General features: G+C 42.3%; 1 protein-coding gene across 1 annotated transcript; it reads right to left on the bottom strand.

Annotated features, from left to right (window-relative positions):
• Window positions 1–5,348: 5,348 nt before the first annotated feature.
• ppp2r1bb (protein phosphatase 2, regulatory subunit A, beta b) lies at window positions 5,349–24,418 on the bottom strand. The gene is made up of 15 exons (XM_017713049.2): window positions 24,302–24,418; window positions 21,844–21,934; window positions 20,214–20,314; window positions 19,597–19,829; window positions 18,938–19,085; window positions 18,693–18,848; window positions 18,129–18,243; window positions 17,950–18,020; window positions 11,190–11,324; window positions 9,719–9,892; window positions 9,442–9,502; window positions 7,345–7,499; window positions 7,084–7,226; window positions 6,903–6,994; window positions 5,349–6,808 (listed from the first exon to the last, which is right to left on the bottom strand). The coding sequence occupies exons 1-15, from the start codon at window positions 24,377–24,379 to the stop codon at window positions 6,792–6,794; spliced, it is 1,770 nt and encodes a 589-aa protein (XP_017568538.1). The 5' UTR covers window positions 24,380–24,418; the 3' UTR covers window positions 5,349–6,791.
• Between the last annotated feature and the right edge of the window lie 1,505 nt (window positions 24,419–25,923).

The following is a 25,923-nucleotide window of genomic DNA, read 5'->3' on the forward strand; positions in this document are numbered from 1 at the left end:
CAACACTGTGGCGTGTTTTATTTGCACGTGTGCAGGTTTCTGTATTGGAAGTAACGTGACTGACGTGAACGTGAAGTTGTCCTCAGCTGACGGCCAGTGGTGGACAAAGTGCACATATTCTGCACTTGTGTGAAAGAGATACTGCTGGTAAAATATTACTCAAGTGAAAGCAGAAGTCCAGTAATTACTCCTGAGATTATTGATATGTTCTCAGATATGCTTAAAGCAAGTTAGAGGTTTATTATAAGCTATTATTGGTCAACTGGTATTTATGCAGTTCTATTACACTTCCAATATAACAGCACATGCTGCAGAACATATTGGAGTAACAAGTACTTCAGTCTTGGAAAAAGTACTTAAGTACAGTAATGACACACTTTGTACTTTGTTACCGTCCTCCGCTGTTGACCGCTTCCAGTATTCAGTGTCAAATAAGATAAACGTGCCGTATTCCTGTTGAACAGGGAATGTTCGAGGATGGGTTTAACATGTCTCTGCACGTTCTAAAGCAGACGTATCCCATTACAACATTTAAATGACTTCCGCTGAGATGAGGTCATTCTGTGGGCTATGTTCCTCTTACGTGGACATGCTGAACTTCTCTACTTTTGCTGAGAAATGAAACCAGTTGGCCTCCAAGTGCTGCTTCAGCTGCTCCCACAGAAGCCCTGACCGCTGGAGATGAACTAAGCAAGCGATGAAGCGGGAGTCACATCTCCAGGCTGTTCTCTGGACAAGACTGCTCAAAACAGGCCTCACAAACGGAAGAAGTGAAACAGCCGTTTTCCCATTAAGCACTTAGCATCAGGATCTCTGAGGCCATTTCCTTTAAACAATCTCACACGTCTGGGCCGGTGGGGTTCTGGGCACCGATTCTCGATTCTCTTTGTTTTTCCTTTAGTTTCCTTGGTGTCGCTCACTGCAGGGCAACGGACAGTAGCAACGGCTCATGAATAGTGCCACTGCATGCTTCAGGATTGCTCAGTGGAGAAACAAGACCTGCAGATCCGACTAGTTGCCTGGCACTTTGGTTAGAGAGGGATATGGTCTGAATCTCCATGGTATATCATAGCTTTGTCCTTCGACTGTTAGACCACTTTTACACTCTGAAACTAAAAAATCCATTGCAAATGTCAGTCACTGTCCCCACCACATCGTATTAATACAGCGCCAGCGAAACTGATAGGAGCGTCCAGTTCAGGGGTCAGCAACACACAGGTCTTATACTGCCCTGTTGCTGCTCCACAGAAGAATTAAGATTTTTAGGTAAAAATAATTCTCCTTTACAGTAAAATAAAACTCTGCTGATCGTTTTAATACAGAGACAGTAAATGGCCTTGAATGCTGGAGTTCATGCAGAACTGCTAATTCAGCCTTTAACCCTGATGGTTGGTGCAAAGACTGATGGTCACATAGCGACACATAAGTCTTTCCCAGCTAGTGGCTAATGGAAAAGGAAAAGCACAAACATCAATCATTTAGATGCGAATCGACTATATCCGTGGTTGGTCAGTGTAGCGGTTAACACCTCTGACTTCCATGCTGTAAACTGAGGTTCAATCCCCCACCTGGCCAAGCACCCTACACTATACCAATAAGAGTCCTTGGGCAAGACTCCTAACACCGCCTTGGCCTACCTGTGTAAAAATGATCAAGTTGTAAGTCACTCCTGATAAGAGCGTCAGCCAAATGCCATAAATGTAAATTTGCAGTTATAAGAACTTCAGCTGGTTTCCTGACGCGTTTAATCCGCAACAAGAAACGGTCAAACACTAGAAAGTCACAAAGCTGAAGCCGCTTCTCATTCACCAGCTTCTTGTTCAACTGTTCCTGTTCCACCTTAACTGGTGCAGCAGTTACATTCACCTCGTGCGCCACTTAAGGTGGAACGGAAAAATTGAACAAGAAGCTGGAGATGGGGGGGAAAAAAAAAAAGACACATTTGAGACACATTTTACAAGAAACTTCCACTTTTACAGAAAGGTTTCCTGCCAGAGATGTGAGAAATGCGGCTGTAGCTGAGCTAAAGCTTGGACTAGAGCAACGTGAGGGTGTTTTTATTATATTTTTAGCCTACACTAGTTCATTACCACATCCTGAGACCATATTTACAGCCAAGATGGTACAAAATGTTGTGGCTCCCAAAATGGTTTGATTTTTGTTTTTGTTGAAAGGACAAACTGGTTCTTAACATTTGGGTCGTGACCCCTGCTCTAGTTTATTTGACGTGATCACAATGAGGATGCTATTCAGGAAGAACAGCTGATCTTAACAAATAAATTTACATTTAGCCCCTAAGCCTCCGGCCACATGCACTTCCTCATGGTAGCGCATGCTGACATAGTTTCACCTGCTGACAAAATTTGAGTTCAGTATATAAATTAGCTTCAACCCAGTGACCACATCAGAAATGGGATCCGTTCATCCTGCATTAATGTAATTCGCCGGGCTCCTGTAACATCCTGCTGCGTCCCCCGTGCGCTTTGCTAGTCGTGCTGTTCAATTCAAGTGCAGTTCCACAGAGGTGGATTTAGTGTTCACGTTCCAGGAAGCCCGCTCTCTCTCTCTCTCTCTCTCTCTCTCTCTCATATCTCATCAGCCTGGACCAGAGCTCAGCCTCCGGGCCCACCAGTAATTAATCTTACATCAACCGTCGCCATGGCAACACGCCACTGAGGAGCACTGTGCCACTGCCCTCCAACTGATTGGCATGCTCACTGCCTCTAACCTCTGGAGAAGACAGTACTTGCCTGAGAGCAGCCTGTCAGACACATCTTATGAAAAGTCATCAGCGCTACACAAGGCAGCATCCTGAGAAGAGGCTATTGAGAAAAGAAAGCAAAAAAAAAAAAAAACAACATAAAATAAATAGCAACAGGGATGAAAAAAAGAGCAGCGGGTCACTGGGATGACTGCATTGAGGTCAAGCTGAACACCGACATCTGCTTGCAAACTCATCCCACAAGCATTACTCACAAAGCCGTCTCATACTGGCAGAGCTGCAGACTAAAGCAGCCACAGAGATGAACAGGAGAGGGGAGATAAAGGGAGATGTGGTGCACTGGAGTTTAAGGACAGGAAGACTTCTGGAGAGCCAAAAGGAGGGAGGGAGTGGGCAGTTGTCCTTGTCACTTCAGATTAATGACAGGAAGGAGGGTGAAACTTTTAAATCATTGTTTTAAAGTTTGGCATTCGTCATTCTGTGGGCAGCAGAGCTCCAGGCAGCTCCTAACAACACTCAGAGGCAGCGTTTTGAGTCCTGTCACAGTGAATGAGGATCAGAGGAGCTGCTTAGTTCTACAGTGATGATTCTTTTTCCCACCTGCAGTCTTTAAATAAATAAACAAATGAATAATCAAAGTAATAATGCTTTCTGGCTTTACTATATAAAGGGTTTCACTTTCTAAAGAACTTTTAAATCGCCATAGAGCAGAGGAGCCCAATCCTGGTGCAAGAGATCTGCCACCCTGGAGAGTTCAGATCATATACACCCTGCTCTGATATTCAGATGCCCTGACGGCCTTCATTATCTGTATGAGGAGGAGCTAAACAGGACCACGATTGTGTACCCCCCGCTATAACGATGGCTTTCAAACCAAAGCAGGGTGCTTGATAGTCACGTTGGTCTTGGCAAATATTTACTATTTAAAAATATTGGTACTGGATATTTGACCAATATTTCAAACTGACATTAAAAGGACGTTTACTGTACTCCTGAAGAGCAGAACCATGGGGTGATGCTGGGTTACGGTGTTAAATTATCTAGATTTTATGTTCCTGTATTACTCTTCAAAATAAATATTACATTTCTTTGTAATGCTAATATAGACAGAGCCGTCCCAATTTCTCTGTTTCATAAGCCGACAATTACCACATCACCACAGCCATAAATGGTTCTTTTGGGGGAAAAGGACGTGGATCTACAGTGGACATGGGTGTCCCATCTTATCCAGTACTGGCGGTGGTGGCAGATGCTCATCTCAACAAAGTAGGAGCCCGTTTAAGATTAAGCGACCCTTATTAATCCCACAACGGGGAAATTTCACCTCCGCATTTAACTCATCCAAGCAGTGAAACGCCCACAAGCACACTAGTGAGCACACACACACTATGGGGCAGTGAGCAGCCCTATCCACAGCGCCCGGGGAAAGTTGGGGGTTGGGTGTCTTGCTCAACAGCACTTCAGTTATGTACTCTCTGTGCAGGGGATCGAACTAGTCACAGGGCTGGTTCCCTAACATCCAGCCAGTGACTGCCCCTTGATTAGGTATTGGAAGACCAAGACCAACCGCGAGGTAAATTATTAAAATGTACCAAATGCTACATGAGGAAACGTATGACCAGAAAAACTGCACACAGAAAGGGCATATCTATCGCTATTATACAGGAATACAGTTCCTTCTACATGTGCGATATTTTTGCAGTGCAGTTTCTGATGATTTGAGATTCCTGAGTCTCAACAGACTAAATTCCATCTACTGTGCCCTGTTAGAAGCGAGCCTGACAGCTCTGCACAAGCACAAGCACAAAGGTCATTCCTCACAATCTGTCCAAACCAGCACAGAACATCTGCATTGTCCAATGTTTCACGGGTGTCTGTCTCTCTCTCTCTCTCTCTCTCTGTTGGCACAAGAGAGTGAAGGTTATTTATATTTCATCCCCAGCGCAGCTGTCATTGCGTAATGCTGAAACACGAGCAGAAACATCTGAAAACGATCGGCCCTGGCGGCCCACCCCGAGCGGACAGGAAGTGGAAGGTCTGATCGCTGACGAGCGTTGGGCCTTCCCATGCTCTCACAGACCCGTGTCCACCAACTCGCTGTACAGCAGCAGCTGAAGACCCGTCTACCTTCTAAAGCTGGTAAAATGATCGCCACAATCCTGTAGGACTATATGGACCTCCACAGAATAGGGAGCATGCTGAATTCCCTAGGAGTCAAGTGTGCCAAAGACTTGGAGAAGATCAAAGAGCATCACTGCTGAAAGAGGAAATCTGACTCCATTAGACAAGCGCCAGTGCTGCGTGCGCCCGGCCAAATCCAGTGACGAAAACGTGCAATCCAACACTACTGATAAGATCATTAGCTGTAACGTTAGAATACTGCTCATCGCGACATCAAGGACTTGAGCAAACATCAATTTTTAACATTTATATAGAATAACAAACATTGAGGAATTATCTAACAGGATAGTGACGCACAGAGCTTCCCGAGAAATTATTCAAGGGGTGTGTGTGTGTGTGTGTGTGTGTGTGTGTGTGTGTGTGTGTGTGTGTGTGTGTGTGTGTGTGTGTGTGTGTGTGCGCGCGCAAACAGCTGTGATAACGCCAAAAGAGCCGAGAAACAAAATTAAGTTTCTTAACCACTTTATTTACTTCCAAAAGTACAGTAAAGCCCAATTTAAACTAGTTAAAAAGGGGTCCTCGTGATACTTAACGTGAACAAAACGTTTACTCTAGATCTGATGCTCTGACAGTAGGCTGGCTGTGAGGTGCTGAGTACTGTACAATGCCAAGTCAACAGACCCCGTCCTGTTTTCCCATTTAAAAGAATGGACAGCCTACCAGAGGTTATTGCAATTAAATATCTAATTCATGAGTGCTGATGTAAGAACAGCTCTTGGCTTTCATATTCCAATGAACGTTGTTATAGATTGGCAAGAGCTGAGCGTATATCAGCACTCTTACTCGAAGTCTGACACGAGCGGGCCCAGGACAGCCAAAGCAGTCACAACTGCCCACAGTAGCTACACAAAAAGAAGCTGAGGCACAGACTCCTCAGTTTAGGCTTTAAAGAAATGCAGGATGCAACAGCTATGCATTCCTGTCATAAAACTAAGGTTCAAACTACAAAGCTTATCCCAAAAAAAAAGGACTTAAAACCTGTATTCATTTCTAGACATCATTGGCACAAAATTCTCTCAAGAGCAAGATGGCTGTAAAAAGGGGCACGAAAACAGAACCAAAGTAAACGTGAAATCTAGCAGAAACACACGAAAAAGAGGCAAAGAAAAACTGTTGCTGAAGAACGACTCATTGCAATGGTCCCATGTTGAATAGCAGTCGGAGGAACAGAGAGAAGAGGTCTTGCTGTTTGACCAAAACAAATAAAACTAGCATTTCCCACCATCAGCTGCAGAGGCATGAGCGCCAATCGGTGCTCTAAAGTGGTCATGTTCTGGGCTCTAGATATCACCGTTACAGCTGGAAACCACGAAGAGGATGGCGGCTAACTTGGGAGCCTGACTTATGAAAGCAGACAGCACATGTAAAGTCGGTCAGCTGGTACAAAATGAGAACGTTACTCAGTAACTGAGGCATTTTCCACTGTCCAGATCTTCTGTCATGTTACAGATAAAGACCTATATGTGCTGAAGGCTCTGATAAATCAGGTCCCTAGTGCTGCATTTTCCAGTCTTCGTCAAGTATCCTGAGAATGCATATTTCAGTGTTTTCCCAGCTCCCAACTCAACAGCTAATTATGATTTTTTTTAGTGTGTTTAAAACAGGATACAAAAGGGGAAAACCCAAAAATGAGACACTTAAAAGATCAAGACTGGGACAACACACCCCTAGTGCACACTAAGTAGCATGCAACAGATCCAGTGTCACGGTGTTTGAAGCAAAAGATTTACAGCATGACAATGGATGCACCCTTTGATCATTCAATATCATTGACAGTAAATAGGAGCTACACAGACATTAATACATAACTATTCAAAACCACCAATAAATAAAATGCAACAAGTCTTGCTTTGTCATGGTTGTTCTCTGGAAACCCCATGGAAGATGCTCAGGCCAAGGCAAGAACTGAGGAGAAAAGCAAAGGAATATGAAGTGAACGAAAGAAGAAGAAGGTTCCAAGAGGATTTGTACTAGGAGGGTAGGAAGGGACGACACATACCACTTATAGCTTCCTGAGCAAAGTACTTGACGTCCATATCTTGGTCAGTGGCTAACTTCTCCAAAACTGGTTTCACCTCCGCCTGCAAGGCGCTGAAGAACATAACCATAAGGTATGGCTGCTGTAATCTTCCAAAGTGGACAATGAAGAGCAAGAAGATATGGATTCATAGCTAACTTACTTGCTGTCTATTACAGGTCCGATTTTCTGTAGGCATTTGGCTACATTGAAGCGCACGTTGGCAACCTGGTCGTTGGACATTTTTAAGACTACAGGCAACATGTGCTTGGTGGTGATCTCCTGCCCACAAGCCTCAGAAAGGGCCTGATGCACAAAACAATGAGAACAGGTAAGAAAAACATCACTGGAGAAAGATTTGAAAATAATACTAATATCGGACACTCATGCTGAAAGATCCCGGTCCCAAATGGGCTGAACTTACTTTGATACAAAACAGCGTGGTCATCCTGTGTAAGTAGTTAGGGTCATTAGACATGCCAAGCACTTTAGGCACAATGGTGTTCTGGGCCCACTCTGCTCCAAACTTCTCCACCAGCTTCATCAGGTTGCAGGTGGCCGCCTCCCGGATTGCATAAACTGAGAACAAGAAACAGGCCACCCATGAACATTTTGGTCCGATTTCTGAAATTCTTCTCCAAGACAGGAATGCAGCTAAAACTGACAGCAATAATAAAACAAGCTTGAAATGTTTTAATGTTTAGTTGCCAGCCATTGTGGGGGGGTTTTTTCAAGAGTTCAGCGGTTTCTCTTCCAAGAGGTTTAAGTTTGGTAACCTGAAATTTGATAGAAAGCCAAGACTAAAGCACAGAGGACACACATTCTCCCTCAACAATGTATTATAATGGAAAGAAAATGTAGTCTCGCAGGGCCGGACTCAATCTTATAATTAAAATACATGTCTGGGAACAACTTCTGGGGCTAAGCTTTCAGAGCTGAATTGCTCTGAAATATGCAGATAACAAGGAAGCCCCCCCTCTAAAACCAATCCTCTAGTTTATGCTCTTAAAATTTGGAGTAATCGCTTACACAAGCAAAACATGCTAGCTGGTGAAACGCTACCGTTAACTAAAAATGGTTTTCCTCTCATAAGACAGACAGCGAATTTTTCCTGCATGTAATGGGCTCTACACACACGTGTTATACAACTACATGTTTAGAGTTTTAGAGGATGTTCAAGCCATGCCAACTTGCATTACATCCATGGTCTACTGTACCGGTAAGCCTGTCAATGTTGACACAAGTACTATCAGTCCACTACTTTGATTTCTGCCCTCAAGAACTGCTGGTATGGTTCCCACCCTAGTAAGTCTACAGTCCACATTTAAACTTCCTCATTGATGTCCACAGATGTTCTCATTACAAGATCATGAGACATGAGACTAGGAACAACAGAGATGGCATGTCACTTTTCTTTTCCCACACTCACACATAACATCTTGAATCAATATTGAAGAGGAAAAAAAACACCTAAGCTTTAAAAAAAGCTTGTACTGTTTATGTACGGTGAGATATTTGATCAAATGAAAACATGCCAAAAAAAAAAAAAAAACAACAATTGCAGAATGAACAGCAACCTGCAGCTCTGGTGTGCTTACATAAACCACCTGGCCTGGTCTAGAGCTCACAGATTTGCAATCAAAACATCCGGATAATCAAAACCAGCCTAATTAATTTCACCTAATCCAGTACATCTAAATGAGCAGCTTATAACGTTAACTCTGAACATGAAGACCAACTAAAATATTAACCTCAGTTACTAGTGATTCAGATGCGAATGAACTAGAATCAGAAATTTCAGTGAAAATAACTGGCAGCATTTTGTTGAACAAAAAGCGTATCCACCAAAGTCAAATCCTATTTCCAATTCCAGCCCAGGAGCAAAAAACAGAAGAGACGTGCATCCAGGGCTGTGAGACCTAGTGTGTAAAATGGAAGTGATGGAGACACGGTGGATCATCAAAGCTGCTGAAGCAGAGAAGCTGGGCCAGGCCACTGAGCTGACCTACATTCTGAGCAGAGGCGAATGTGAGCAGCCTTTCCTCTGAGCAGACCACACAACAGCCAGGAAAGCAATTAGAAGAGGAGAGTGAAGAAGTGTGAGAACCGAAAAGAAAAAAATATATATATATAGATAAATAAAACATAAGAATAACTGAATGAACAAAAGAGCAAATAGCAAACAGTGAGAGAAGGCAAAAAGGAAAGGAGAGAGCAGCATTTATAATAGGAAAAAAGACTGAATGAGGAAAGGGGCAGAGCACTAAGGCATTTCCTGGGTGCTGCTGGATTCTTATCAGAGCCTCGTCATTAGCAGAGAGGAGAGCGGGAGCTGCCGCGAAGCACGTCTCTCTCCCTCTCTTTCTCCCCCACTTTGGCAGAGCAGTGGAAAAAGGAGGGGCCAGGCAGAAGAAACAGCAGCTCCCGTCGGTAATCCTAGCAGCTGCAATGTGATAAGTATGCTAGCGTGCAAGCAACGTGTCTGCTGAAGCTTTGGATAGTGAGAGGTGAGAAAACTTACCATGGTCTACCAGCCATGCCATGCACAGGGAGTTCAACTTCTCATCAAAGAACTCCACTCCCTATGAAGACAAGAAAGAAAGAACACACTAATCCACTCGTGACAAACCAAATAATGACAAGGATAATGTTCTTCCCAAAGTTTTACATGCTTCTGTTGGTGACAACAATGATGACCAATTAGCCAGTAACAAGAAGGACAATTAAGACAATACAAACAATGCTACTCCCACTTAGTCCACAGAACAGATACAAAAAAAAGAGAGCGCCAAACTCACCAGCTGGCCTGCCAGCAACGGCATGTACTCAATGATGGCCAAGCGTACCCTCCATTTGGCATCCTCTGCCAACTCCACTATGGCAGGCAGCAAGGACTGAGAGAGCTGGCGGATGCCTATCACCTCATTCACACAGTCCAGGTTGGAGATGATGTTCAGACGCACCTCAGGACACTGCAGGAACATACATTACACCTTCCTTACCCAAACTCAAGACAAAATTTTATTATTTGCCCAACACATGTACGCAAATGTCATTCTAGAAGGGCACACGAGAAATTTCAAACATCAAACATCATAAGTTATATTTCTAAAATACTTTTTACAAATCCTGCACATGTGCACCAATTTATTATTTAGCTTTAAAGGTGTGACGATTTAACATATCTTATATTCTAAATAGCAGCAGATACTAGAAGCAAAAGCCCCATTACTTGTATAATCTTACATCCGAGACCTTTAAAGCGAGTGTGACATGTGCTTTTAAACAAGACCAAAGAGGATTTAAAATTTCCTTATAAGGTCCCTTGAAGACTCCCTACTCCGGATATTGTTACAGCTCATACATGTATGTTGCCAGACATTTGATGACTTGCTGCCAAATGTGCTATTGTGATGAGTGACTCGAACCCAAACATCACGCTCGTTAGCCAAACACAGGATCAGCCAAAAGAGGCCAATGGAAACATACTGCAGGACTGAATTTGCCAGAATCCAGGTCTAAACATTTTCAGACCGAATGTTTGACATTCAAGAGGACACCAATAAAACAGAAAAACACAAACACAGGAGGCAGGCTTTTGGAAACAGCCTCGCCTGAACGCTTCGATCTTGGCAGGCCATCGTGCTCAAGGCAGGATTAAAGGTCAATACAGTTAGAAAACAAATGTGGAGGGGGAATAGGGTTCAGTCTGTGAAATATATCTTAAAGGTAACAAATTCTATTTGGTGTGCAAAGCGAACAGAGATAGTGCTCAAATTGTGACCTATAGAGTCTTAATAGACTGGGAGGTAATTAAGGGTACATCAATCAAGGGCTCTAGGGAGGATAATAACCATCAGAACCTCCCACAGGCTCAAGCACAAGGTGACTCCAAACCTGTCTATTCACATCATCTCAAAGCAAAACCACAGCAGAGACTAATGCACAGTCCAGCAACAGTGGGTGTGAGAGAGAGAGACACAGAGAGGCAGAGAGAGACAGAGAGAGAGAGGCGCAGAGAGAGAGAGAGAGGTGCAGAGAGAGAGAGAGAGAGGTGCAGAGAGAGAGAGAGAGAGAGGTGCAGAGAGAGAGAGAGAGAGGTGCAGAGAGGTAGAGACAGACAGACAGACAGACAGACAGACAGACAGACAGACAGACAGACAGACAGAGAGAGAGAGAGAAGACAGACACAGAGAGAGAGAGAAGACAGACACAGAGAGAGAGAGAATGAGAGAGAGAATGAGAGACAGAGAGAGCCAGGTGTTTTACCTCGTCCTTCAGCTGGACCAGGAAGAGGGGGAGCAGATGCTCCACAGTGTTGTCCTTGCCCAGGATGGTGGAGAGGCCCATGATGACAGAGGCCAGGGCAGACTTCACATGCTGATTTGTGTCGGACACCAACTCCTGTTGGAGAAGCACAGCAGAAGAAAAAAAAAAAAAAAAATCAGCCAATTCATTCTCGAGTGTTTCTAATCAGAGACAAGGTAATTATCTTCATCTTCCAGTTAAAAAGGACACAACTGAGAGAGCACTCCACATTTCATTAGCAGTCATCTTTAGAACGTTACTTGGAGGAGATTTGAGAGCCAGACTGGACACACGGGAAAACAAACATTCACAATTATTATCTCCACACCAACATATGAGCAACCATTAACAGTGTGCTGGGGAATGAGTCGTGTACTCATGTTTCACTGAACAGCTTAGAGGCTATATTCGATTGCTGATCAGGTTTGTTGACAAGGTAAGCTTAGAACCGTTCCAAGTCAGAATTAAATCACCCTTACACAAGCGAGCTAATGGATATCAAACATTAGGCAGTGGAGCCCTTAGGCAGGCTGCAAATCGAAACATTCCATAGCCCCAGAAAATACACCAGTGCCTCGTGTATTTCAGGATAAAAACTAGGGGTGCATCGCGATGCGTCGGGAGCGCTTCTGAATCGATTCACCATGTCAAAAGATTTTCTAAATTTTAATTTATAACGTAATGTTGACAGAACGTGTAAGCACAGCGCCCGGATAGTCTGTGGCGGCAAACATCAAAAACACAGCTGGATGAGCGAGAAATCCAACCGGCTCTGCTTTAAAGCCAGGTTAGATCAGGAGTCACAACCCAAATGTTTAGAAGAGACATTTTGTCCTTTCAACAAAAATCAAACCACCTTGGGAGCCACAGCATTTAATGTCCGGTGTGTCTCTGTGCTGATGTCCTAGTACAGGCTAAAAAATCGGAACCAAGACACGGACTTACTTTGCTCTGCTTTAAGCTTCAGCTCAGCTACAGCCGATTTCCTCCCGTCTCCAACCTTAAACCTTTCCCTCAGAAGCAGAGCAGCTTATTGTAAAATGTCTCTCATCGTTCGGCTGGTACGAGACTGAAGTCGCTTCTTGCTCGAATTTTTCCGTTCCACCTTAAATTCTGACTAAGGCACCGAATGTAAATGCGGCACCATTTAAGGTGGAACAGGAAAATTCAAAAGACAAGCGACTTCAGCTTCACAACTTTTTAGTGTTCGACATTCTCACTGCAGATTTAACGCTCCAAGAAACCAACTAAGGTGCTTATGAATGCGAAAAAGTCTCCAAATGTTCGTCTTGGCTAAATCTCGCTCTGCCTTTTCATTCACTACTAGCCAGGAAAGACTGTGCCAAGTAACCTGCAGTCTGCACATCATTTGTTGAACACGTCCCATCTCGCAGATATTTGACTGACACAGTGACCCCTGAGACTCTACAACACCACCAAAACCGCAGTTATAAAATCACTAAAGAAAACGGGCAGGACGGCCGCAATTATCACTGGATGCTATTTCACCGTAACAGCGCATTTTATCGCAGATGAGTGGCAGCAGCGTCTCATGTGCTCCAAACAAGAGCAGTGAATGAGAGCCTTCCAGTTCACCTGCCACATCACTTCCATTTGTTTTATTAATAAAAGATGGCGAAAGTAAATTCATTATAAATCCTTACAAATATTTTGCTTTAAAAGTACCAAGTCATCACACAGTGAGGGGGAAAAAAAAGATGCATCCATAATCGTTTTATAATTGCATCGCAGCACTCAATCATAATCGAATCGTGAGGGGCCAAGAGATTCCCACCCCTAATAAAAACAGAATTTCCTGTTACAATCCCATTTCCACAAGAGTTAAGACGTTGTACAAAACGTAAATAACACAGAATATAACAACGTGCGAATCATTTATACTCTAATTGAAAATAGTCCAAAGACAACATAACGGCTGAAATTTAAAAATGTATAGCTTTTATTTATTTATTTATTTATTTATTTTTAACAAATGTGCCCGTTTTTAATTTGATGCCAGCAACACATTTCCAAAAAGTTGCGACAGGAGCATGTTTACCACTGCGTTTCCTCACCTCTTCTTTCAACAACGCTGTTTTCCCCCCATACAGGAACAGCTGCCCAGCAGTTCAGGAGCTCCTTTGTCATATGTTTGGTTTCATAACGTGCCAAATGTTTTCAATGAGTGACTGGTCTGGACTGCAGGCAGGCCAGTTTAATAGACTCTTTTACTACAAAGCTAAGCTGCTATAATACGTGCAGAATGTGGTTTGGCATTGTCTTGCTGCACTAAGTAGGGCCTTTCCTAAAATGGACATCGGCTGAATGGCAGCATTGTTGCTCCAAACCCTGTATAGATCATTCAGCATTAATTGTGCCTTCACAGTGCAAGTCACTCATGCCATGTGCACTAATGCACGCCCCATACTATCATGAATGCCAGGCTTTTGAAAAAGCCAGATATTCCCTCTTCTTACAGATGTTGGTTTGTGTAGCTGAGCCCATGCAGCGATTTCTACTTTAGAAGAATCAAATCTATTTTTAAAAGCAGTGACGTCCGAGGCCACAAAGCTCACAGCCATCCTGCACTGGTTTTCGGCCTTTTCCACTGCATACAAAGATTTTTCAGATTCTTTGAGTCTTTTAAATGTTATTATATAGAGTAAATAGAGAAGCGGCAGTCGTGGGCTGGAAGTTAGGGAACTGGCCCTGTGACCAGAAGGTTGCCGGTTCAATCCCATGGGCCGACAGTCCATGACTGAGGTGTCCTTGAACAAGACACCTAACCCCCAACTGCTCCCCGGGCACCGTGGATAGGGCTGCCCACCGCTCCGGGCAAGTGTGCTCACTGCCACCTAGTGTGTGTGTGTATTCACTAGTGTGTATGTGGTGTTTCACTTCACGGATGGGTTAAATGCGGAGGTGGAATTTCCCCGGTTGTGGGATCAAAAAGTATCACTTATTTTTTATTATTTAAAAGACGAAATCCCCAAGCTCTTTGTTATTTTCCATCGAGAAATGTTATTCCTGAATTTGCCTGCAGCGTTTCACAGACTGGGACCATTTAAATTTGTGGCTTTAAGATACCCTAAAGTAATTATGTTTGTCTTTTTTGTGCTCCAAGTGTAATCCATGTGCACAATCAGCTAATATTGTTCCAAAAAAAAAAAAAAAAGCTATTTAAGCAACTTCACATTGTTAACCTTTCTCTGTTTCATTACTTTAACAAAAAAGCAATTAATAGACTGTAAACATGATTTATTAAACCTACAGTCAAAACTACCGAACCATACAGAACACAAAGTCTGACTAGAACGCATGTTTACTTTCTCTGGTTTAAGAAGCCAGGGCAGATAACACGGTGTTACCATATCAGCTGCCGTGACGGTGAGTGGAGAAAGGTGCTGTGGATAACATTGACTGACACTAAGGATCATCTTAAATGACGACTAGATGCCACGATCAAAAGATGGTACACTGCTCATGACAATCACAAACCTAGTTCAACTTCCCTATCCTACTTTGCTTGTTGTTCTACTCATCTGACAAGAAGTTTGTTGGTTGCGTAATACACGCTCTTCATTGTAACAACGATTTGCACACAGTTAAAAAAAAGTTACACGACTGCAGTGAGATATTTTGCATCTAAGCAGCAAGATCAAATATCAGAAGGGGAGTTTTCCCTATTACAACAACTGGGCAGACTTCCTTTAAAAGTACAGGTATCACTAGACACTATAATGAAAACCGCTTAATTATCTCTGCCACAGAACGACAGTCACAGCGAGGAAGTCGAGGTAGATTAATTAGTATCTGCCTTCATGTCATCAATTATGCTTGATTGAGCATGCATGGGTGGTGAAACCAGCAACCCAGGGGAGCTCTGAATATGCTGATTTTACTTTAGGACATAACCTAAAGACCCAAAGCAAAAACCACACTCTGCATGAAAACAACCCAAAAGGTAACATAATTTGACAATCCTTAAATTACAGCTGCCTTAATATGATTATCATTTAAGAAATAATCAAATAAAACAAAAAAACCTGGAAGAACCGCAGAAAACTGAGCAGTTTGCATTACTTTAGCTGTTTTTCCACCGTCTGAAAGATAATGCTGGCAGCATAAAGTATTAAAGTACTGACTAAGCTGATGCCAGCCTGAGGACGAATGAATGGGTAGCATCAACTTGGAAATAAAGAACTACAAATTGTAGTTACAACAGTGACCCCTGCTGCTCACGGGCTCCTGGCTCTGACTGAACTTTCAAGGGTGAGTGACCTGAAAGCAGTAAGATGATTGACCTCTAAGCATGCAGATGTAAAAGGGGGAGGGGAACAAACACAGTAAACATGGAAAGATATCTACTGGCCATGAACAGAAAAGGGAAATGAAAGCCTAAAATGAACTCCAGGAAATTACAGCTTGCAAGGTAACAAAACAGAACAATGACTGCATGAAAAGCAAACAACTTAATAGTGTTTAACTCAATGACTTGTCTGCTCTGTGCAGTACATGAAGAAAAAAAAAAAAAAAAAGTAATGTACAAGAATTACAAATATCACATTGCCACTATGCTTTGGATTAAATGGTGTGAGGGGTGAGAATCTGACTAAGTAAGCCCACTAGTCAGCATTTTAAAAAAAAAAAAAAAAAAAAAAAAAAAAAAAAAAAAAAAAAAAAACACTGCTTCTTTGCAAACCGTGGCCTTCTCTGAGGACTGAGGAACCTGAGTGAGATCCCATTCTTAATCCATAGGGTTTAATATGATGTCGGCCCACCCTCTGCAGTTATAACAGCTTCAACTCTTCTGGGAAGGCTTTCCACAAGGTTTAGGAGTGTGTTTATGGGAATTTTTGTCTGTTCTTCCAGAAGCACATTTGTGAGGCCAAACACTGATGTTGGAGGAGAAGGCCTGGCTCACAGTCTCCGCTCTAATTCATCACAAAGGTGTATTATACGGGTTGAGGTCAGGACTCTGTGCAGGCCAGTCAAGTTTTACCACACCAAACTGGCTCATCCGTGTCTTTATGTACCTGCTTTGTGCACTGGTGCGCAGTCATGTTGGAACAGGAAGGGGCCGTCCCCAAACTGTTCCCACAAAGTTGGGAGCGTGAAATGGTCCAAAATCTCTTGGTCTGCTGAAGCTTTAGGAGTTCCTTTCACTGGAACTAAGGGGCCGAGCCCCACTCCTGAAAAACAACCCCACATCATAATCCCCCCTCCACCAAACTTTACACTTGGCAGAATGCAGTCAGACAAGTACCGACTCCTGGCAACCGCCAAACTCAAGAGTCATCCATCAGATTGCCAGCTGGAGAAGTGTGACTGGTCACTCCAGAGAACACGTCTCCACTGCTCTAGAGTCCAGTAGCAGCGCTTTACACCACTGTATTCGATGCTTTGCATTGCGCTTGGATGCAAAACTTGGATGCAGCTGCTCAGCCATGGAAAACCATTCCATGAAGCTCTCTATGCTGTTCTTCAGCTAATCTGAAGGCCACATGAAATTCGGAGGTCTGTTTGCGACCTCTGCGCACTATGCACCTCAGCATCCGCTGACCCCACTCTGTCATTTTACGCGGCTGACCACTTCATGGCTGAGTTGCTGTCGTTCCCAATCGCTTCCACTTTGCTATAATCCCACTGACAGGTGACTGTGGAATATTCAGTAGTGAGGAAATTTCACGACTGGACTTGCTGCACAGGTGGTGTCCGATCACGGTACCACGCTGGAATTCACTGAGCTCCTGAGAGCGACCCATTCTTTCACTAATGTCTGTAGAAGCAGTCTGCAGGCCTAGGGGCTCGGCTTTATACACCTGTGGCCATGGAAGTGATTGAAACACCTGAATTTAAAGATTTGGATGGGTGAGTGAAGACCTTTGGCAATATAATGTACATAATACTCTGTAGTAGGGGTGTAACGATTCGGAAACCAAGACAAAATTGTGATACAAATTTCCCCGGTCCTGTGTTGCGGTTTTGTCGTTTGGACTCCCTGCCCCACTGCCAATCCCAACCTGGTGCTAGTTGAGCTCTCATTACGTTAATAACGTAACAAAACCTACTTTTCCATGTCATAATTGTCGCTGTAACATGGAAATCACTAATGCATTCCTCAGCCTTATCACTTTGACAGCATCTGCAGTTTTGCATCGTTTGTGTTTTGCTCTCTCACTACAATCTCCAGCAAGCATTACACAAACACATCACAACTCCTGGAAATCTCAACAAATCCCGGCCGTCAGCCACTGATCCTGAGAGTAATGAATACATAAGTGGTGCCAGCCATCATTAGTGACACAGCATTAACTACAAATGGCCGTCAAACTATTTTAATTGTTAGCGGATTCATTCAGTTGAAAAATATCAGACAGCCCACCCCCAAACACTTGTCCTTTGAAAAGTCAGGAAGCAGCACTTTTAGAACATTGGAGGAACTCTTAGGAACATCGTCTGAGGCAGTGGAGATTTAAGTGCTTTGCCCAAGGGCACAACCACATATACCGAATCAGTCCTGTGATTTGAACCTTCTCCCTTCTGGTTCCTACCGCTAGGCTACCAATTACTGTAGCACTGCTGCAAGAGCACAGCAGTCGTGTTCACAAAAAATGGAGCAAGAGGACACGGTTCATGGCTGGAATGCTCTCTCACACAGTATATCTCAGGCTGCCCCATCTTATGCATCCAACTACTATAAGCCATTAAAGCACATTACCTTCACACAAGGCAGAACATGGCTCATAATTAGGGTTTCCCTGCTGTCTTCTGGCAAATTTTCACAGAACTCTGGTGTAGAGAGGGAAAAAAAGCCCACGAAAGATGAATATATGCCCAACTCTTTCACTTATTTCTTTACTTCAGCTTAATAAATTGTAAACTGATTTCCTCTATTACCTTTGACTTTATTTGCTGCTGCAGCCCGCACCTCTGCCTCACAATCTTTCAGCAAGTTCTGAAATGCTGGGACCAGATCATTCTTGGTGATCTCTGGGCCAACCGCTTTTTGCAACTTTAAAGAAAAGAAAAAAAAATACAAACAACAATAAATATTGGAAATAATTTAACAACAAATTCACAAATATTTCTACATGACCATTTTCCAGCCTTTCTATTTCCATTGCCTTTACATATTGCAAATATGAGAGCCAGCTGATTGTCTTATATCAAAATGCAGCCCCAGTTGAAAGACTCCTTATGACTCCATATGTATGACACCACAAAAACAATTTACACAAAATGGGATGTTTTGCGACTTAGTTTCCATATATAGTCTGTCGACTGCAGATTAAATGAGCGTTCAAACTGTAACAAATATTTACATACTACCTCAAACTTTCATTTAAAAGAAAAAAAGTGAGCAAGATTCACTTTCCCATGATATAGGCCCTTAAAGTCCCTTTAATTTCATAATTCTAATTTCTTTGAGTTGTTAAAAATCAAGAAGTTTCGAAAGCCTACCTCTGAGAACTTGTCCGCCACCATGTAGCGCACCCTCCACGACTTGTCCTCAGCAGCCTGGCGCAGGGTTGACATCACCAGAGTCTCCAGGTCCTCCTGGGGCAGCAGCGTGGCGATGCTGACACAAGCCTCGACTGCCAGTAGCCGCACAGAGTCCTGAAGGATAGCAGGGAACACTACATAAACAAAGCTTTCAATACAAGAGTGATTTATGGAAGTGCTTAGAAGCTCATGCATATGTGTACCTGCTCGTCAGAGGCCAGTGCGGTAAAAAGTGGAATGATATCACTTTTGACGTAATCTAGCTCCAGCACTTTGGCAAACTCGCCCAGTTTAGAGGCAGCAGCACGTCGCACCATCGGAGTTTCATCTGAGCAAAGGGTGCGGAAGTGCCTGCAAAGAACATCATACATCAGTACCTCTGTATACTACGCATCAGTCACCTGGGAGTTACTACCTGGACTACTAGCAGGTCAACAACCTGAGGTTGGATATGATATTCGATTCTCAGGTCAAGATTCAAACTGATTTTCAATAGTTCATGCGCTAATGTCTCCTACAGATCTTTTAACTAAACAATAGACGTATTCATTTGCCTGACACAGAAGCCCTCTAACAAAACAAAGTCCCAAAACATGCAATTCCTACAATTTAGAAAAGTGACAGCTATTTGAGCATATGTGAATAGCATAAGCCCTCGCCTTTGGCAGGACGCTCCCAGAGGTTTAGTTTTAATCGGTGACGGTGGTTTCCACAAAAGATGGTAAATAAGAGAACCTGAGACATGGCATGCATTGGTAATACAATTTTAGTATATCCCAGCACAGTTTTAGTACACAGGTGTTTGTTAATCTCATATTGAAGCCGTTACACCCTCGGTAACCATGATTTCAGTAGTACATACTGGCGGATTTCGGCCTTGACAGTGTTGGAAACGCGTGGATAGCAAACGCTAAACAGGCCACAGGCAGATGTGCGGGAGGTAAACCAGTCACCACTGGCCAGTCGCTTCACCAGGGGCTCGAAGTGCACCTCCAGATCCACAGGAGAATGCTCCTGTGAGATTTTCCGCAGAGACTCCACAGCCTTGTCCCGCACTACTGTCTCCTCCACAGTGGCCAGGCTCTCCAGCGGTGGCTGGGGACATGAGGGCAGAAAATGTGAATGCATGTACAGTGTGTGTTAAGTTTCTCATCCCAACTAACATATAACAACTGGAGTTAATGTAACTTTTTTGGGGCTAAATAGTTCAAACAGAAATGAACTGAAGTCAAATTCTAATTTTCCAGCTTCTTGTTAGAATTTTCCCGTTCCACCTTAAACGATGCAGCAGTTACTCATATAACGGTAATAATAAAACTAATACTTTAAGAAGAACTTCAACCGATATACTAAATAAACCGGTATATCACCCACTACTAATACAAGGCACACAAAAATACTTTGTCCACTAGAAATACGTGCAGCAAAACAATAACAAGCGGGATTAAAAACAAGAAGAAAATAATAATAAAGTCTTACCAAGAGACAGTGCACATACTCCGGCCCTCCAACCAGCATAGTAAAGTTACCCAGCTGCTCAGCCAGAGCCAGAAGCACCTCATCCTCATCATAAATAGTGTCTACATAAGAAGACAGAGGACAGCTTAAAGCACTCAATCCTAGATTTAATTATTCTGATCAATTTTAGTTTTAAAGGCATGTTAATACACATGTAGAAGCGCTCATTATTTCATGACCTGTAGATGACAGTGGCAAAATTTGGTCAGTCAGCTGCAATTAAGTAAAATTTCAAAGGAGGGAGTGAATTTCTGTACAACAGTGCTCAGTAATCCTGGTCCTGCAGAAGCCTTTTAGTAGCCACCTTACTGTTTTAGAAATCAGTCACATTCAAATCCATGGTAAAATAGTACAATGGCACCAAGTCAGTTAGCTGTACTTTTAGCTCATATATGTAGAGGCAACCTACGTTACTTGTTCTGCATGAAAGCTACTGATATTCTTCAGTTTTTCATTAAATAATATATTTTCTCTCAACTGTATTCCTCTGCTTGCCTACTGCAAAATTTGCATAGCTGAGTTTTTAGCTCTTATCGGAGCTACCATGTAAAAGCGCAAGCCTCCAAGCATATTCATTTCAGCCCAAGCACTTTTTCCGCCTTAACTATAGAAAGCCGGATATCCAACCATTAAATCTTGCAGACACTCAAATATCAAAACCTGTCAGAATGCATATCCGTGGTTGGGGGTTTAACTCTGGGTTATGCGTGTATTTAGTATCACGTTTAAACACTTAAAACTCACAGGCTCCCATGTCTTCACGCTTTAATATGCCAGCACTGCTGTCTCTTTGTTTTACTTTTCTTCTTCTTCTTCTTCTTCTTCTTTCGGCTGCTCCCTTTAGGGGTCGCCACAGCGGATCATCTGCCTCCATCTTGCCCTATCCACTGCCTCCTCTACTTTCACACCAACCATCTCCATGTCCACCTTCACTACATCCATAAACCTTCTCTGAGGTCTACCTTTTCTCCTTCTACCCGGCAGCTCCATCTCCAAAATTCTTTGCCCAATATATCCACTATTCCTCCTCAACACATGTCCAAACCATCTCAACCTGGCCTCTCTGGCTTTATCTCCAAACTGCTCCACCTTCACTGTCCCTCTGATCTGCTCATTTCTCATCTTGTCCATCCTTGTCACTCCCAACGAAAATCTCAGCATCTTCATCTCCGCCACCTCCAGCTCAGCCTCCTGTCTTTTAGACAGAGCCACAGTCTCCAAACCGTACATCATAGCAGGACGCACTACTGTCTTGTAAACCTTATCCTTCTGTCACACATCAGCCCTGACACCCGTCTCCACCCACTCCATCCTGCCTGCACCCTCTTCACCTCTTTTCTACGCGGCTGCGTATCGACAGTAACAAAACAAAATGCAAAGCAAACTCGGGCATTTCATTTTCACAATAATGAATCACCTGGACCAGAAATGAACAACAAACGAAACATACGACGTCATGTGGCAGTGGTAGTCCAGGACTGGGAGTGGAAATCATCATCTTATCATCACAACTCCTCCAGGACCAAATTTTACAGAGCTTTAACTGGATCTCAATACACTTAAAGGGATGATTCCTGAACAAAAGACATACCAGTGAGGAACGGTATGAGCTCCGTGCGAGTCCTCTCCACGCCCAGGGCCAAGGCAATAGTTGACAGCTTTTTGATGCTGTTCAGTCGCAACTGCAAATACAAAGAAGGAGAGTGTTTCATCTTAGATTCAGCCGTTCTCTCACATTTAAAGTACATGAACTCGTGTTAATTTATCCCAATACTTGCATCATGCACACGTAGCCTCTGCAGAGCTACACTGACTGGGAAGTAGAAATGGAAAAGCGGACAGGTTTCTTCCTTAGCTCTTCTTCACATATTACACACAAGCCTAATTACTGTATTTTACTTGTTCTGCCACTCTTAACTTATTCTAATGGGTACATTTGTCTTAGACTCTTCGCAGCTCGAAATTCTTAGTGAATTTAAAATAAGACAAGATAAGATAAGATGAGGCTTTATTGTCATTCGCATCACATGTGGTACATGAGATGGAATGAAATGGTGAACTCAAGGTCCCAGTAACAAACAATAAATAGAAGGTGCAAATAACAGCAGCTTGAGTACGAGGTAGAAGGTGTACAGCTTAATACTGATAACGTATAAGTGACATGTAGGAGGCGAACGTAGGAGGCGAACGTAGGAGGCGAACGTAGGAGGCGAACGTAGGAGGCGAACGTAGGAGGCGAACGTAGGAGGCGAACGTAGGAGGCGAACGTAGGAGGCGAACGTAGGAGGCGAACGTATAAAGTGAATGTATGAGGCAAATGTATAAAGTGAATGTATAAAGTGAATGTATAAAGTAAATGTATGAGGTGAATGTATGAGGTGAATGTATGAGGTGAATGTATGAGGTGAATGTACAAGGTGAATGTATAAAGTAAATGTATGAGGCGAATGTATAAAGTGAATGTATACAGTAAATGTATAAAGTAAATGTATAAAGTGAATGCATGAGGTGAATGTATAAGGTGAATGTATACAGTAAATGTATGAGGCGAATGTATAAAGTGAATGTATAAAGTGAATGAATAAAGTGAATGAATAAAGTAAATGTATGAGGTGAATGTATAAAGTGAATGTATGAGGCGAATGTATAAAGTGAATGTATACAGTAAATGTATGAGGCGAATGTATAAAGTGAATGTATACAGTAAATGTATGAGGTGAATGTATAAAGTGAATGTATGAGGCGAATGTATAAAGTGAATGTATAAAGTAAATGTATGAGGCGAATGTATAAAGTGAATGTATGAGGTGAATGTATACAGTAAATGTATGAGGCGAATGTATGAGGCGAATGTATGAGGCGAATGTATAAAGTGAATGTATAAAGTGAATGTATGAGGTGAATGTATGAGGTGAATGTATAAAGTGAATGTATGAGGTGAATGTATAAAGTGAATGTATGAGGCGAATATATAAAGTGAATGTATAAAGTAAATGTATGAGGCGAATGTATAAAGTGAATGTATAAAGTGAATGAATAAAGTAAATGTATAAAGTAAATGTATGAGGTGAATGTATAAAGTGAATGTATGAGGCGAATGTATAAAGTGAATGTATACAGTAAATGTATGAGGCGAATGTATAAAGTGAATGTATACAGTAAATGTATGAGGTGAATGTATAAAGTGAATGTATGAGGCGAATGTATAAAGTGAATGTATAAAGTAAATGTATGAGGCGAATGTATAAAGTGAATGTATGAGGTGAATGTATACAGTAAATGTATGAGGCGAATGTATAAAGTGAATGTATACAGTAAATGTATGAGGTGAATGTATAAAGTGAATGTATGAGGCGAATATATAAAGTGAATGTATAAAGTAAATGTATGAGGCGAATGTATAAAGTGAATGTATGAGGTGAATGTATACAGTAAATGTATGAGGCGAATGTATGAGGTGAACGTATAGGGGTGATATAACTAGTAGAGGCACTGATTCAGTACAGAAGCAGTGATAAATATAAATAAGTGGACATGAAGTGCCACTGCAGTGATTGTCTAATTGGAAATAATAACTATTACCATGATAGTCGTTACTATAGCGGTTATTACCATTATAACAAGAAGAATCCGGTTTATTATTATTATTATTATTATTATTATTACTACTACTGCTAAGTACAACTGCCCACTAGACCCTCACAGCTACATCTGACTGGCTGGTTAGCTAGGTTAGCTTAGAGGGATGGTCAGCCAGTAAACGAGTCAACTTTCTAGCCTGGACACGACTTTAAACACAAAAAAACAGAAAGCTCAGACTAAATATGCGTCCTAATGAAGTCACTGCCGAGGTACACGGACAGCTGTGTCTGTCAGTGCGACCGTTTCTCCCGGGCGGAAAACCAGGCCGACGCCTCCCCGCTAAACACCGCGCAGCCAGCTTTAGCCGAAGTTAGCACCGGTCTCTGTTCTTCAGAACTCACCGCTCCGAACGGACCACTACACCCCAGATGGTACTAGAAGAGACTGTAAACGAGCTTATAGTTTACCTGAACATCTTCATTCCTCAACTCGTCGATTAAAACCGCAATAGGGTAAAGAGAATCCTCTCCCTCCGCTCCGGCCATTTCGGCTTCGACACTGTTTCCGGCCCGACCGCGCAGCTTCTGAACGACGCTGGAGGGAAAAACCCCCGCCAAGTTAAAAGCATTTCTCCAGCGCGCTGAAAATCACGAACGTTGTAATTAAGAACATAAATATTTATTGAATTATAACAATGATCATAAAAATATATAGTATGAATATGTATTTATAATATTTAAAAAACCTTTTTTTTACTGACTGCAAAACACAGTTTATCAACAATGTTTACTTACAAGAAGAAATAATAAATTGAAATAATAAGAAAATTATGAATAGTTATTCATATCTTTCAATGTCTTTACAAGTACACAATGTTCACTGTGTACTTGTTTTTTTTTAACTAATACCCACAAACCACTATGACATGATCCCACGTTAATAATTTGCTTTCGTTTATATATATATAAAAAAAAATTAGTGAATTGAACCAAGATCAAGGCTGCAGTTATGCCTAAACTACTTCACTAACGATGAAAAATTCAAATACATATGTTCAAATATATTTTTCAATTCATTATGATATCATTTTGCGGAATACAAAATACAAGCAACAATATCCGATTTCTGTTGTACAGCATAGTTGTTACACGTAGGACGCACACATGAGTATGCTGACTAGGAAGGGACGAAACTTGAATAACCAGTTATAACTACGGATCTAACCAGCTACCAGAAGGATCATGACATATTTTATAGCGGTGTTGCACTTTGTTGCACACCAGTGATATTCAAAGACACTTATAGAGATGCTTTCAAATGTCTTTACTGAAGAGGTCACTGCAACATACCAAGTAACAAGGACGCACAGTGTCACTGTTGCAAAACACCACTCTTATGAAGCATCGAAAGATTTTTGACTGCTTATGGTGCCCCCTTGTAATTAACATTAACCTGCTAAACATGAGCGAGTGAGTTACAAGACAGTTCTGTGAGATGGTTTGTACCTTAAAAAGTTACCTGAAACTGTTATAAGATTCAGAAGCTAGCAGAAATGAGCATTGTCATAGTAGTACTAATCACATGAACAAGTGCTAGTTATAGTACAGCTATAACTACTTATATTTTCACAGTTCACACTGCAGACAACTTATCCTGCTCACGTTGGAACAAGCAGATTTGAGGTCCCTGTCTGAGCAAAGCCTAAACTCACTGGCCATCAGTGCACAACCGGAATGTATGGGTGCACATTTGATTATATACCACACTGTCCACAGTGCTGTCTTAAGTCATATATAAAGAATGTCAACCAAATAACGCAGAGCTTGTGCCTGCAGATGAGTCAGACCAATCAAAAGCAAGCAAGCATGCATGTGCTGTGAGCATGACAAGGCAACCACAACTGACTGGCAGTCTGGCGCACTGCAATCAGCATTCAGGCTTTAGGCCAGACAATGTTACAGAAAATAATCACAATTTAAATCACAGTCATAATATTGGTCAGAAAAATTGCAGTTAGATCATTTTCCCAAATATATCAGCACTTTGTATGTATTGGTCCTGAGTACAAATGATGGACAGTCTGTAATTG

Source organism: Pygocentrus nattereri, chromosome 17, assembly GCF_015220715.1.
Source record: "Pygocentrus nattereri isolate fPygNat1 chromosome 17, fPygNat1.pri, whole genome shotgun sequence".
Classification (NCBI taxonomy): domain Eukaryota; kingdom Metazoa; phylum Chordata; class Actinopteri; order Characiformes; family Serrasalmidae; genus Pygocentrus; species Pygocentrus nattereri.